This window comes from Oncorhynchus mykiss, chromosome 28, assembly GCF_057628025.1.
Source record: "Oncorhynchus mykiss isolate SJ-2025 chromosome 28, ASM5762802v1, whole genome shotgun sequence".
In the NCBI taxonomy this organism is placed as follows: Eukaryota; Metazoa; Chordata; class Actinopteri; order Salmoniformes; family Salmonidae; genus Oncorhynchus; species Oncorhynchus mykiss.
This window is the reverse complement of record NC_143049.1, coordinates 4,862,508-4,878,530: the sequence shown is the minus strand read 5'-3', so window position 1 is coordinate 4,878,530 and position 16,023 is coordinate 4,862,508. Positions and strand designations below refer to the sequence as shown.

The 16,023-nt window shown below is 41.9% G+C and overlaps 1 protein-coding gene across 6 annotated transcripts in view; it reads left to right on the top strand.

Annotated features, from left to right (window-relative positions):
- The window catches only part of LOC110509197 (neurocan core protein), a 115,007-nt gene extending 105,680 nt beyond the window's left edge, over positions 1-9,327 (top strand). For 3 of the 6 annotated variants that reach the window (XR_005040219.2, XR_016492973.1, XR_016492974.1), the window contains 6 exons: positions 69-120; positions 3,625-3,814; positions 4,048-4,192; positions 7,496-7,678; positions 7,852-8,742; positions 8,852-9,327. Coding sequence is in view for 3 of the 6 variants with exons in the window: in XM_036966522.2 (XP_036822417.2) it covers positions 69-120; positions 3,625-3,814; positions 4,048-4,192; positions 7,496-7,678; positions 7,852-7,976 (695 nt within the window). In the remaining 3 variants the exon portion in view is untranslated. Of the gene's footprint in view, positions 1-68; positions 121-3,624; positions 3,815-4,047; positions 4,193-7,495; positions 7,679-7,851 lie in introns of all 6 variants that reach the window. The other 3 variants (XM_036966522.2, XM_036966523.2, XM_036966524.2) reach the window with 1 other exon arrangement.
- The last annotated feature ends 6,696 nt before the right edge of the window (positions 9,328-16,023 follow it).

Here is a 16,023-nt window from a genome sequence, read left to right as displayed (position 1 = left end):
CCTCTCTCGCCTATCCCTCTCTCCTCCCTCCATCCCTCCACCTCTCTCCTTTCTCCCTCTACTCTTAGATGTTGAGAGTTGTGAACATGGATGGAGGAAGTTCCATGGCCACTGCTACAGGTGCGTGTGAAAATAATACCGTTCTACAAACTTTGCATCTAAACATTCATCGCAAATCAAACAGTGTCATATACAGTGCCTTCGGAAAGTGTAGAGACCCCTTGACTTTTTCCACATTTTGTTATGTTACAGCCTTATTCTAAAATTGATTAAATATTATTTTTTCCTCAGCAATCTACACACAACACACCATAATGATAAAGAAAAAACTGATTTTTAGAAATGTTTGTCAATTTTATTTTAAAAACATACCTTATTTACAGTGCCTTGCGAAAGTATTCGGCCCCCTTGAACTTTGCGACCTTTTGCCACATTTCAGGCTTCAAACATAAAGATATAAAACTGTATTTTTTTGTGAAGAATCAACAACAAGTGGGACACAATCATGAAGTGGAACGACATTTATTGGATATTTAAAACTTTTTTAACAAATCAAAAACTGAAAAATTGGGCGTGCAAAATTATTCAGCCCCAGTGCAGCAAACTCTCTCCAGAAGTTCAGTGAGGATCTCTGAATGATCCAATGTTGACCTAAATGACTAATGATGATAAATACAATCCACCTGTGTGTAATCAAGTCTCCGTATAAATGCACCTGCACTGTGATAGTCTCAGAGGTCCGTCAAAAGCGCAGAGAGCATCATGAAGAACAAGGAACACACCAGGCAGGTCCGAGATACTGTTGTGAAGAAGTTTAAAGCCGGATTTGGATACAAAAAGATTTCCCAAGCTTTAAACATCCCAAGGAGCACTGTGCAAGCGATAATATTGAAATGGAAGGAGTATCAGACCACTGCAAATCTACCAAGACCTGGCCGTCCCTCTAAACTTTCAGCTCATACAAGGAGAAGACTGATCAGAGATGCAGCAAGAGGCCCATGATCACTCTGGATGAGCTGCAGAGATCTACAGCTGAGGTGGGAGACTCTGTCCATAGGACAACAATCAGTCGTATATTGCACAAATCTGGCCTTTATGGAAGAGTGGCAAGAAGAAAGCCATTTCTTAAAGATATCCATAAAAATTGTCGTTTAAAGTTTGCCACAAGCCACCTGGGAGACACACCAAACATGTGGAAGAAGGTGCTCTGGTCAGATGAAACCAAAATTGAACTTTTTGGCAACAATGCAAAACGTTATGTTTGGCGTAAAAGCAACACAGCTGAACACACCATCCCCACTGTCAAACATGGTGGTGGCAGCATCATGGTTTGGGCCTGCTTTTCTTCAGCAGGGACAGGGAAGATGGTTAAAATTGATGGGAAGATGGATGGAGCCAAATACAGGACCATTCTGGAAGAAAACCTGATGGAGTCTGCAAAAGACCTGAGACTGGGATGGAGATTTGTCTTCCAACAAGACAATGATCCAAAACATAAAGCAAAATCTACAATGGAATGGTTCAAAAATAAACATATCCAGGTGTTAGAATGGCCAAGTCAAAGTCCAGACCTGAATCCAATTGAGAATCTGTGGAAAGAACTGAAAACTGCTGTTCACAAATGCTCTCCATCCAACCTCACTGAGCTCGAGCTGTTTTGCAAGGAGGAATGGGAAAAAATGTCAGTCTCTCGATGTGCAAAACTGATAGAGACATACCCCAAGCGACTTACAGCTGTAATCGCAGCAAAAGGTGGCGCTAAAAAGTATCAACTTAAGGGGGCTGAATAATTTTGCACGCCCAATTTTTCAGTTTTTGATTTGTTAAAAAAGTTTAAAATATCCAATAAATGTCGTTCCACTTCATGATTGTGTCCCACTTGTTGTTGATTCTTCACAAAAAAATACAGTTTTATATCTTTATGTTTGAAGCCTGAAATGTGGCAAAAGGTCGCAAAGTTCAAGGGGGCCGAATACTTTCGCAAGGCACTGTACATAAGTATTCAGACCTTATGCTATGAGACTCTAAATTGAGCTCAAGTGCATCCTGTTTCCATTGATCATCCTTGAGATGTTTCTACAACTTGATTGGAGTCCACCTGTGGTAAATTCACTTGATTGGACATGATTTGATGCACCAGTCTATATTAGGTCCCACAGTTGACAGTGCATATAAAATCAAAAACCAAGCCATGAGGTTGAAGAAATTGTCAGTAGAGCTGATCCCAAACCATCTCAATTGGGTTGAGGTTGGGTGATTGTGGAGGCCAGGTCATCTGATGCAGCACTCCATTACCCTCCTTCTTGGTCAAATAGCTCTTACACAGCCTGGAGGTGTGTTGGGTCATTGTCCTGTTGAAAAACAAACGATAGTCCCACTAAGCCCAAACCAGATGGGATGGCGTATCGCTGCAGAATGCTGTAGTAGCCATGCTGGTTAAGTGTGACTTGAATTCTAAATAAATCACTGACAGTGTCACTAGCAAAGCACCATCACACCTCCTCCTTCATGCTTTACGGTGGGAAATACACATGTAGAGATAATCCATTCACCCTCACGTATCACAAAGACACAGCGGTTGGAACCAAATATCTCAAATTTGGACTCATAAGACCAAAGGACAGATATCCAACGGTCTAATGTCCATTGCTCGTGTTTCTTGGCCCAAGCAAGTCTCTTATTATTATTAGTGTCCTTTAGTAGTGGATTCTTTGCAGCATTTTGACCATGAAGGCCTGATTCACGCCGTCTCCTCTGAACAGGTTGATGTTGAGATGTGTCAGTTACTCTGTGAAGCATTTATTTGGGCTGCAATCTGAGGTGCAGTTAACTGTAATGAACTCTGGGTCTACCTTTCCTGTGGCGGTCCTCATGAGACAGTGCATTCATCATAGCGATTAAGTTTTTGAAATTTCCGTATTGACTGACCTTCATGTCTGAAAATAATGATGGACGGTAATTTCTCTTTGCTTATTTGAGCTGTTCTTGCCATACTATGGACTTGCTCTTTTAGCAAATAGGGCTTTTGTATACCCCCCTACCTTGTCACAAAACAACTGATTGGCTCTAATGCATTAAGAAGGAAATAAATTCCACAAATTAACTTTTAAAAAGGCAAACCTGTTCATTTAAATGCATTTCAGATGACTACCTCCATGAAGCTATTTGAGAAAATGCCAAGAGTGTGCAAAGCTGTCATCAAGTCAAAAGGTGGCTATTTGAAGAATCTCAAATATAAAATATATTTAGATTTGTGTTAACACATTTTTGGTTATTACATGATTCCATATGTGTTATTTCATAGTTTACTAGTATTTCATTTCTTCACTAGTATTCTACAATGTAGAAAATAGTCCAAATAAATAAAAACCCTGGAATGAGAACGTTATTCTGAAACTTTTGGACGGTAGTGTACATTTGCTTTGTCATTATGACGATTTAGAATAAGGCGATAACGTAACAAAATGTTGGAAAAAGTCAAGGGCTCTGAGTACTTTCTGAATGCACTGTACAGAGGTTACAACCGGGTGGAAACAGTGCTATGAAATACCTCTCAACATAATAGCAATAATATATCCTATGTTATTCTACTGAAATGACATCCTACCTGTTTCTCCACTTCAGGTACTTCTCTCACAGACACACCTGGGAGGATGCAGAGAAGGACTGCAGAGTGCACAGCGCCCATCTTAGTAGTATCACCTCAGTCACAGAGCAGGAGTTCATCAATGGTCTGGGCCATGATAACGCCTGGATTGGCCTGAATGATCGCACAGTGGAGGAGGACTTCCAATGGACTGATGTCAATGACCTGGTGAGATTCGATATTCCTCTCTGTCAATAAGATGTCATATTGTGCTCAGTTTGTGAATATATGTGATTTATACCTGTACTTGATACTCACAGTTGGAATAATATGTGTAAAGTTGAACTACAGATGTATAACTGGGTGATTATTAGTTTATAACAGATTTAAAGCCAATTTAGCATGACTACAGTATAATAGAAAATTATTACAATGTAACATACTTGTGTGGTATTGTGTAGGTATATGAGAACTGGCGAGAGAGCCAGCCTGATAACTTCTTCGCGGGTGGAGAGGATTGTGTGGTGACCATCGCCCATGAGGACGGCAAGTGGAACGATGTGCCCTGCAACTATAACCTGCCCTACGTCTGCAAGAAAGGCACAGGTAAAACAACAATGATGCATTTACATGGCAATAACGTCCTCTGTAAGGGTTTTTGAAACGGCGGGTTCCTATTAGACTGGGCTGTGCCTAGAAACAGGATGTTATGTTCATTTGGCTTTAGTTGAGTCATCACGGCAAATAACGATTTTGGAAATACTGTTTCATATTGCGTTCCACAGCCTTCATTTTCCTCTACAAAGCCTTGTATCCCCTGGTGACTGTTCTGTTTTGTCAATAGAATGTCTGGCAGTGAAACGCACAAACTTCACATCAGCCCTGAGTATAAGAGCATAATGACAGTTTTATCAACGGAAAATGCCAGAAGAAATATGGCTCTTTGGTTAAATGTGTCAATCTAGAATTTAGTTCAACAGGTTATTATTGACTAGCATCAGACATAGTGTCATGCATCATTTTTTGTTTGCCTTATCGACAGACAGAAGATAGTGCTATTTCTAAACCACTGAAATTCCCCTAGAAACAACCCAATTAATACGCGGGCTGCCAAACCTCAATAGGCAGCAGTGTGACAAGCAGCTTTTAAGGGCTTGATTCAATCAGATCTGCTTTAGCCAACATCAACATAGCGGTTGTTTTGGCGGTGTTGGAGGTGTCAAATCATGCTGGAAACCCTAGACCCACTACAAATCGCATACCGCCCCAACAGATTCACAGAGCCGCAATCTCAAATCGCACTCCACACTGCCCTTTCCCACCTGGACAAAGGGAACACCTATGTGTGAATGCTGTTCATTGACTAGAGCTCAGTGTTCAACACCATAGTGCCCACAAACCTCATCACTAAGCTAAAGACCCTGGGACTAAACATCTCCCTCTGCAACTGGATCCTGGACATCATGACAGGCTGCCCCCAGGTGGTATGGGTAGGCAACAACACATCTGCCACGCTGATCCTCAACACTGGGGCCCCTCAGGGGTGCGTGCTTAGTCTCCTCCTGTACGCCCTGTTCAGGAGGTCAGAAACCTGGCAGGACAACAACCTCTAACTCAACGTGAGCAAGACAAAAGAGCTGATCGTGGACTATAGGAAAAGGAGGGCTGAACAGACCCCCATTAACATCGACGGGGCTGAAATTGAGCGGGTCGAGAGTTTCAAGTTCCTTGGTGTCCAACGAACTATCATGGTCCAAACACACCAAGACAGTTGTGAAGAGGGCACGACACCTTTTCCCCTCAGGAGACTGAAAAGATTTGGCATGGGTCCTCAGATCCTCAAAAGGTTTTACAGCTGCACCAGTACATCACTGGGCCCCAGCTTCCTGACATCCATATACTAGGTGATGTCAGAGGAAGGCCCAAAAAATGGTCAAAAACTCCAGTCACCCAAGTCATAGACTGTTTTCTCTGCTACCGCACGGCAAGCGTTACCGGAGTGCCAAGTCTAGGACCAAAAAAGTCCTTAACAGCTTCTACGCCTGCTGAACAATTAATCAAATGGCCACCCGGACTATTTACATTGACATTGTTTTTACACTGCTGCTACTCACTGTTAATTATCTATGCATAGTCACTTTACAAATGACCTCGACTAACCTGTAGTCGAAAATGACCTGACTAACCCCCGCACATTGACTGTACCCCCTGTATATAGCCTCATTATTGTTATGTCATTTTCTTGTTACTTTTATGATTTTTTGGGGTTTGCTTGTTGTTGTTTTTTTCACTTTAGTTTATTAAGTAAATCATTTCTTAACTCTATTTCTTGAACTGCATTGTTGGTTAAGGGCTTTTAAGTAAGCATTTCATGGTAAGGTCTGCACTTGTTGTATTCGGCGCATCTGACAAGTAAAATTTGATTAGATTTGATTTGAAATCCCAAGTGTCTCCCGGCATTACACCTAAAGCGGACATTGCCATTGCTGCACGGAGTCACATTAACAGAAATCCCATTCTTTACAAATTCAAACACTGAAATATGAGATGTAATCTACACCTAGATAAGGCTGATAGAAATCCTCATTATTTCATACAATTATTTTTCAATTTGAGTGTAATTATTTCTACAGTATATAGCCTACACCTTCTCGTTCTGAACCTCTATCTGGAGTGGGGCAGGTGTGGCTTCGTGACAATGACCACAGCTGCTCACCTATTTGATGGCTCCAACGCAGTTCCACCTGCGACACCGCCAAAACATCCGCTATGCAGGTGTCTGCTATCGCCAGTTAACGCTTGAACTGATTGAATCTAGGTGTAAATGTGGGAAGAGATGCTTGTGTATGAAGCTCAAAACAAACATATAACACAGAAGTCTGAATTGCATGTTTTTTTTTTAAACTCCTAGTTGATCTAAACAGAAAACTCCATCTCTCTCTGTTGCCATTTTATCTCACCCTACGGATAATTACTTGGGCTACAAAGCCACCATTTGCCATCTTGTATAAAGCTGGCATTAAATTACCATTGACTGTTTTGCCCTCAGATCTGCCCCCGAAGTCCCAAAATGCATCTCTTTGTTACCCTGATGTAATTGTGACACTGTGGAATGAGAACAGGAGCAAGGATATATGAGATAGCCGGAAGCCTAGCTCCTTGAATACAGAGCGTAGAAGAGCGAGACAGACAGAGAGAGAGAAAGAGAGAGGCAGAGCAGAGAGAGAGGCAGAGAGCAAGAGAGAGGGAGAGAGAAATAGATGGAGAGGCAGAGAGTGAGAGAGAAATAGATGGAGAGGCAGAGTGAGAGAGAGGGAGAGAGAAATAGATGGAGAGGCAGAGCAGAGAGAAATAGATGGAGAGGCAGAGTGAGAGAGAGGCAGAGAGGGAGAGATAAATAGATGGAGAGGCAGAGTGAGAGAGAGGCAGAGAGGGAGAGAGAAAGAGGGAGGGGAGAATATGGGAGCTGTCTTGGCTCTCTGTTACTTGACACTGCTCCATAACAACCCAGTTTCCACCCTTTGGCCAGCACTCAATCTCGCCAACTGTCTTCAGGTGGGATTCAGTAGCAATAGCGCAACCTAGGGAGAGAAGAAAGGAACTGCAAGCAAGATACCATACAGAAACATGCAGGATCTTAATTTGAGCCAGTTAACAACAGCAGGAAAATAATCCTGCATCAACAGGAAATGTGAATTATTATGTGTATTATAATTAATGGAAATGTTTTAGGGGTTGATGCATTTTTCAAAGTGGAAATTACAAACTTCAGAAGCCTTTTCCTGCAAAATGTATCCTGCAACAGGGTCATCAAATGAAGATCCTACATCTGTAGCTACATACAGTATCTTGTGCTTTTGCTTTGTTGCTCAACACAGACTTTTTTGTTATTGTCGGCCCGTCTGACAGTGCTGTGTGGAACCCCACCCGCCGTGGAGAACGCCCATCTGATTGGCCGTCGGCGGTCCCACTATGACATACATGCTGTTGTGCGTTACCAGTGTACTGAAGGTTTCTACCAGCGCCACATCCCCACTGCGCGTTGCCGGGCCAACGGCATCTGGGACCGGCCCAAGATCATCTGCACAAAGTGTGAGTGACAAGCACCAGAAAAAAACACATTTGTTATGTTATGCAACCTTTTTTGGATAACAAACCTATTCACCCAGGTCAGCCATAAACGTGTGTATTCCCTCTAATATGGGCTCAATAAGAAACAGAATGGGAAATGTTGTCACTGCACCCTCTGTGTTCCCCTCCGTCAGCTCAGCGATCCCACCGGTACCGCCGCAACCACCACCACGGCCAGCGCCGGGAGCGCAGGAACCACAGGAGACATGGAGGAGAGGGCCACAGGGAGAGGGAAGATGATGCCCACAGCCCCTACTGAACCAAATACTACACTTCCCATAATGCCCTGTGCCGGACCCCTGACAATAGTTGACGTTTATTTTTTCCTGACCTATTTCAGTCTGTCTCTTTGGGTTAAATCCTCACTTGAGATACTGTATGTGTGCAAAACTTTTATTCAAATGACCTATTGACATCAGTGCAAAAAAAGTGAATTGTTCACACGTACATATCTAAAGTGAGGATTTGTTCCTTTGTTGTTGATTTTGTTTACCCCAGGTCCATTACAACAGTAATACTTGTTCTCTCGCTAACACGGTCGCTAATATCTAAGAAACAGCAAATCCTTGGCATGTGTATGGATAACCTATTCTCGCTGTCTAAACATAGACAGTGACGTGTGTGTGTGTGTGTGTGTCAGGGTGTCTATGCTATGCGAGTGTATGTGTTCTGCAACGTTTGAAGCTTGTTCTACATCTCAGAACTCATTTTAATATTCTGTTTCTAAAGCACAAATGTAATTAATGCCAGTGAGCTAGTTAGCTTTCAGTCTCAAATATCCCAGAGCTTTTGTATGTATACTGTATTTGTTATGTTTCTTTAGGACTCCTGAATAGCAGGTCTGTTTTATTATTCAACTTTCATGCCATTTTTAATATTTGCTATCTCTTCATGTAATGTTACTATTTATTATGGACTCTTCGCAAGTTAATATACAGTATGTTGATTTGTTTTGACATAATCCAACGAGGCAATGTAATACCTTTTTGTTGTATATACCATTCTTACAATCAAAAGTAATGAAGGTAACCCAAGTTAATATACAGTATGTTGATTTGTTTTGACATAATCCAACGGAGGCAATGTAATACTTTTTTGTTGTATATACCATTCTTACAATCAAAAGTAATGAAGGTAACCCTTTGATGGCCTGTCTCTGTACTGTAAATACTGTGGTGTTTTGTTTGTTTGTTATTGACTGGTATCTGATTGATACCTGAGCCTTGTCATGACCCAGTCATGTACCAGTCATGACCCAGTCATGTACCAGCCATGACCCAGCCATGTACCAGTCATGTACCAGTCATGTACCAGCCATGACCCAGTCATGTACCAGTCATGTACTCCGTATCGCCCTCTCAAATAACAACTAAAACACACCCATTGATCTAGATGGAATAGGATAGATCGAAATACTGCGGACTGGGACAAAACTTAACTTGGTAATCTTTGCCCGGCTCCAATATGTGAGGGGCAGGATGCCATGATTCGTAATACATATGGTTCTTCTGATATTTGATTGGGCGTAATCCCTTTTTGTTGGTGTTATGACTTCCTGTCCTGCTGTTGTGTTCCATTCTTAATAAAGCTGCAGAAACGTAATGAACGACGACAATGTATCTGGTCAGTTTTGTGATTAAGCTGGGCTCTATCGCTATTATTCCAGTGTTTCTGAGTTTTCTTTCTGTTTCCCGACCACATCATTTCTATACACTACCTCAAACACTGAAGATTGAGAGTGGTTTGTGTCTAACCCATGCCTCCTATAGCCAAAGAATGAACCCAACTGAAAGTCTTTGTATTTCTGTGACCTCTATTTACTTAATTCTCTACCCAGAGAAAGAGGACATTCTGGCCAATAGTTTCATCCTGTTGGGATCAAATAAGCAGTTTTCTCCTCTCTCTGGTCTCTATTGAAAAGATTGTGGAGGGAAAGTACATCTAAAATAATGGACCCAATAGATGAAAATAAATCTAAAATGGGGATCTTCAACCTTTTTTTTGGCCAGGGACCACCTCCCAGGTAAACCGGTGATCCAAGCACCCCAAGCATTTGGGGGGGGGGGGGGGAGAAATATGTGTCTTGTCTTATTAGGTGAATGATAATGGCAAGGGGAAGTAATCAACATTTTAAGTGAATAGGTTTGGTAGATAGTTGCATTATTGTGATCTCCTCACATTATCATTGAACGAGGGAGTGTAAACATAGACTATTAGCTAGAAAGGTCATTCTACACATTTTCACTAAGAACAGCTGTTTAGCTGGTTAAACAAAGACTAGCCATGTGCTGGAAAAAATGTACAATACCAGTCAAAAGTTTGGACACACCTACTCATTCAAGGGTTTTTCTTTATTTGACTATTTCTACATTATAGAATAATAGTGAAAACATCCAAATGATTAAATAACACATGTATCATGTAGTAACCAAAAAAGTGTTGAATAAATTGAAATATATTCTATATTTGAGAATCTTCAAAGTAGCATTCAAAATGGAATGCTCTTTTTGTGTCTTAAAAAAAAAGGTTTTTTTCTCCCCAATTTCGTGGTATCCAATTGTTTAGAAGCTTGTCTTATCGCTACAACTTCCGTACGGGCTTGGGAGAGACGAAGGTTGAGAGTCATGCCGATAGACAGCGCCGTCCAACCCGGAAGCCAGCCTCACCAATGTGTCAGAGGAAACCCCTGGCAACCTTGGTTAGTGCGCACTGTGCCCGGCCCGCCACAGGAGTCGCTGGTGCGCGATGAGACAAGGATTTCCCTACCGGCCAAACCCTCCCTAACCCGGACGACGCTAGGCCAATTTTGCATCGCCACACGGACCTCCCAGTCGCGGCCAGTTACAGCAGGGCCTGGGCACGAACCCAGAGTCTCTGGTGTCACAGCTGGCGCTGCAGTACAGCGCCCTTAACCACTGCACCACCCGGGAGGCTCAACAGGTGTGCCTTCTTAAAAGTTATTTTGTGGAATTTCTTTACTTCTTAATGCGTTAGAGCCAATCAGTTTTAATGTGACAAGGTAGGGGCGGTATACAGAAGATAGCCCTATTTGGTAAAAGACCAAGTCCATATTATGGCAAGAACAGCTCAAATAAGCAAAGAGAAATGACAGTCTATCATTACTTAAAAACATGAAGGTAGGTCAATCCAGAAGATTTCAACAACTTTCTGTCTGGCAACCCTAGATGTGGCCTCCAGCTGTTTAGACATACCAGTGAGTGCATCACGGGGGTAATTCACAAAACGCTGTTGATCATAGTAGATGTAATTAATCCATGCAGTCTGTCTAGCATCCACTATGGCTGGACCTATAATAGGTAGTAAGTGCCAGAGTCCATCATTCCTACCCAAGGCCTGAAACTCATGAGGAAGCCCCACTAGCACCCCCAACAGGTTAGTGTGGATGTCAACTACATCCTCTGTCCATGGAGCACTACGTCTATGTCTCCCATGGGATGGAATGTTTTCAGGTCCCCTGGATACAGAACCCAACAGCTGTTCAGCAGTAACATCAACAATGGTCAGTGGAATTATCAAACTGGTCAGAGCACACGTACCTTGCCAGTCTCCTCTAAGAATGGGTCTCAGCACTCTTTTGGGTCCACATATCCACCACACATCAGCCAGACCACTAGTTTTGTTTAGGCCTGTAACTGGCCAAGTGGCATTAATGGTTATGTTACTACTGCAATCAGCTTCAGGCAATCTCCCATAATCAATGCCATTACCTGTACCCGTGATGCAACTGTAATTGCCCCCATATGCCTTAACACCCCAAGGGGCCCGATGAGGAGGTACTGTAGGAAACACAAGGCTCAAAGAGGAACAGAGAGTTGAATTGGGCTGAACCTGGTAAAAACCTCTCAGAATACACAACCACCCCTCTCCTTCTCCTATAGCAAATGGGTGCGTAGCCAGAACAGGTCTAGCATGACCAATGTTTCATGTAACTCATGCAGTCCTTTCTTTTCAGGGTCTTAGCTGTATACTTCATATAGGACAGCCACAAATTGTCACTACCATCAAAACCAGTCTCAGTGCCTAATTGATCAATAGCTGAATAGTCTCTAACGTTAATTACCTGAATGAGATTTGACACAGTGGTGGTGGGTGGCAGGTTCGGTCCAGGGGTGGTAGAGGAGTGTGTCTGGCTCTGGTTCGTCTGGGACCTCTGTGGTTTTGGCAGCACCTTAATAGTAAACACACCCATCGTGTCTGTCCTGGTCCTTTGTAGTCCGAGGGTGTAAGTGCCTGCATCAGAGAGCTTAATAGTTTTGATGGTTAGTAGGATTTCATCACCTTTACAAAGTTCAACAGTGCTCCCAGTTTTCCCAAGGCATTCCCAAATGTACAAGGGAGCATAATCCTGTCCAATCTGTCGGTAAAACCTCACCCTGACATCATTTCTCAAGAGTACTGTACCGGGCCAAACGGTAATAATCTCCTCCGGTCACTGTAAAGGGAGGAACCTGTGGATATAAATCGTGCAAGTCAATGCAACTGTCATTATCTGGCATTCCTGCTTTCGTGAACAGCTTTACCATACTGGCCTAAACTCCTCTACCCAGAACCATACTAGGGTGTCGACCAAAACCTGGTCATATCCATCATACCACAACCCTAGATCCTCCTTCATTACTGTTTAAAGGGTTAGGCGTATCTTTATGCAATGCATCCCTCTCTCCGGATTACAATCAAAAACTCTCACCTTCACTATACTCCACCTCCTTCCATACTGGGTGAGTGGATTCATATAGCCCTCTCTCTCCAAATGAGCTATGACCTGTGTCCACGATCAATATGGGAACCTGCACCGATATATGCCATAATGGCTCAGAGTCCTAGACTGCCGTGTAGTTAGAGACCCCATTTGGTCTACATAAAACTCCATTGAGAGATCCTTCCCAACCTCTACTCTAACTTCCTGTCTACCCAGATCTAGGGATCTCTTATGCTTGTTTTGGAACAAAATCCTCATCGTCTAAACCATGGGCAAATTATCACTCTCCACATACTCAAGTAGGACGTGCTGTATCAGGAATATGGCACCCACGATAAGACAGCTCAGACGAACAGCTTCCATGTGAAGCCCCACCCTCTCCCCGAGAACACATCACTAGCAAGAGCCAGACACACCTTCAGTTCTATGAACAAAAACAGGGGTGATAGGACAGGGAGGATTACTTAATTCGAGAGATGGCCCCCGGAATTCTGTTAATTCCAGTTCTCCTCTCGAACACTGTTTATTGTTCGACAGTGTCAAGATGTCTTACCCTCCCGCTGTGCGATATGAATCCGGGTAGCTCTTTCAGCTAGCTGTCACCAGGAGTCCTTGGTATGGTCCTCCCAACAAGCCTCTGGGACTGGATTGAGTGACTTCACCTGTAGTTCACCTGTAATGCATAAAATCCTGGACATACAGGCTTGGTTAACAAACAGTTTCTCATATGTTTTATCTGATTATATCTTTAACTTCTAGGTCTATTTGTTAGCATTTTATTTATTTATTATTAGTTTCTTATCCAATAGGCCCCATCCTATCCTAGACCACAATTTACCCATCCCCCTTTTGATACCTGGCTCTGCCCAGGTAACAACCTTACCTACTCTAAATAATGACTTAGGTAAGATTAGTATATTATCCTTCTGTTCTGACATTATCATGTAGGAGCGACCCCTTTCATTCTCCACATGTCCAATTCTCCTTTTTGTCTCCACTCAGTAACTGTTATCTACACATTCTGTTATCTTTGCTCGTCCTGGCTCCCCTTCTAAAACTTATCCTCTCTGCTCTCCAACCTTCAAGGTCTCTGCAGTGCGGGGGGAGGGCTCTTCTGTCTGCCTTTTCCCCCTATCTGTCTGTAGCTCTTTTTCTCATGTTTCCAAATTTGAACTAAATGTCTCACTGTTTGGCTTTATCTAAACTCATGGATTTTTTTATTTATTAGAAAAACATGTGGCAATTTCTAAAGTCCTTATATAGGTTAATTAAACTCCACTATAATTAATTTACCTTAAAAAATAAAAAAATGAAAAATAAACAGTATTACCCATGACCACAAATTAATTATTCAAATGGCACCCCCTTGTGGCTGATCAGGCAACCCGAGAGAGCCATGAAAGCAGGTCAAAGGTTACACCATCCCCTTACATTCGTGTTCCATACCATATTAGACATATTAAAGAACCCTTTATCTTAAAAAATTAACTTGTGTAATTAAAACTCAGAAAATAAAACTCCTAATATTCCACATGTGAGTGTACCCCTTAAAGAGGCTGCGAATTTTTGCAGCTTTTTGTTAAAAATCGCGCAAACTTTCAACGTCCTGCTACTCATGCCAGGAATATAGTATATGCATATGATTAGTATGTGTGGATAGAAAACACTCTGAAGTTTATGAAACTGGTTAAATCATGTCTGTGACTATAACAGAACGTGTATAGAAGGCAAAATCCCAAGGAAAACTGTTCATAAAAAACACAAAAAAAATATCCCTCCGCCAGTCTTTGTATTGTCTATGGCAAGGGAAAATAGATAGCGTCCAGTTTACAATGCCTACAGCTTCCACACGATGTCGCCAGTACTGGCAATTGAGTTGAAGTTTGAGGAATAGGCACTTTCTGTCGTCGAGTACACAGGAGGAAGTTTTGATAGAGAAAATATGGACCATGATTTCAAGACTTGCTGCTATTGAATACAGATCGCCCCGTGATCAATTTGATCGATTATTATCGTTTACTAATACCTAAAGTTGGATTACAAAAGTAGTTTGAAGTGTTTTGTCAAAGTTTATAGGCAACTTTTTAAATTTAAAAAAATTACGTTGCGTTTTGGAACGGTGCTTTTTCATGGATCAGACGGGCTTCATAAATGGACATTTTGGGTATACATGGACGGATTTAATCGAAAAAAATACCCAATTGTGATGTTTATGGGACATATAGGAGTGCCAACAAAGAAGCTCGTCAAAGGTAATGAATGTTTTATATTTTATTTCTGCGTTTTGTGTAGCGCCGGCTACGCTAATTATTTTGTTTACGTCCCCTTTGGGTATTTCGGGGGGTTGCATGCTATCAGATAATAGCTTCTCATGCTTTCGCCGAAAAGCATTTTAAAAATCTGACATGTTGGCTAGATTCACAACGAGTGTAGCTTTAATTGAGTACCCTGCATGTGTGTTTTAATGAAAGTTTGAGTTGTATCGAGTACTATTAGTTGTCACTCTGACATTTCCGCTGATGTTGATCCCTGTACAGGGACAGCAGCCATAAAACGTTTTAAATTAAGATATCATGTCTCTGGGAACATGGAAATCCCCTTAACCCAAACGTTTACTACAAAAACAAAACCTAATAATTATGATAATCCCCTCAAACTCAAATAATTTGTCTCGATGTTTCATGTTTTATTCGTGTTTCTCCAAATTGTCTCCCCAAAATACTTCTTAAATACCCAGCCATTAGACACACACATGTGTGATAAACGTATACTGTCCCTTTAACATAAAAAACTCAGCCTGCAATCCACTCTGCGGGCCTTTCATTGTTCCCCATAATGAAAACAGATTCTAATGTTAGTATACCTTAACCTCCTGTTTAATTTCAATGATGTTATCTGAACAATCAAACCAAAATCAATACCTGTGAAGTACTTGTGTAAATTAATTAAAAGAACAAAATAAATCTACCTTATTTCTCAGCACTTGGTTAGAACATCACTCCCGTTTTACATCGAACACACCCTTCGCCCCGTCTCCCGTACTTAGTGTATATCTTATCTATTACTCAGTGGCTCAATTAATGTTTAACGTAAGTATGTTCAGATGTTGAGTATGTAATTCTACAATATCAGTATAGTTCAAACCTCATAATATAAATCTACACACAGAATTTTACGTTAATAGAGTTTAACACTTTTTCCCACAGTCATGCACACCCCCTCAATATTCTATGATATAACTCTGTGCAAACATCTCATCAGCAAGCCTGCGACTTTTTCAACATTCTCACCGGTACCAGCTCCAACTGAAATACCTAATGTACCACACTCGCTTGGTCCCCGACCTCATTCATACCGATATTAGTCCCCGACTGAATATCAAGCGTATTTCATGCACACGATTTGAGTCTCATAAATCTTCATTCACGCCAGTAAGCTTCAATTTACACCATACACACACAAATCTTCATTCACCCCAGTAAGCAGACCAGTGGGAGACGCAATGGCCCCGCCTTCTATCCATTCTCTGTACAGCTTCTCACCCCGTCTCTTCCACTCCTTACCCTCTCTGCCTTCATTCACTTCT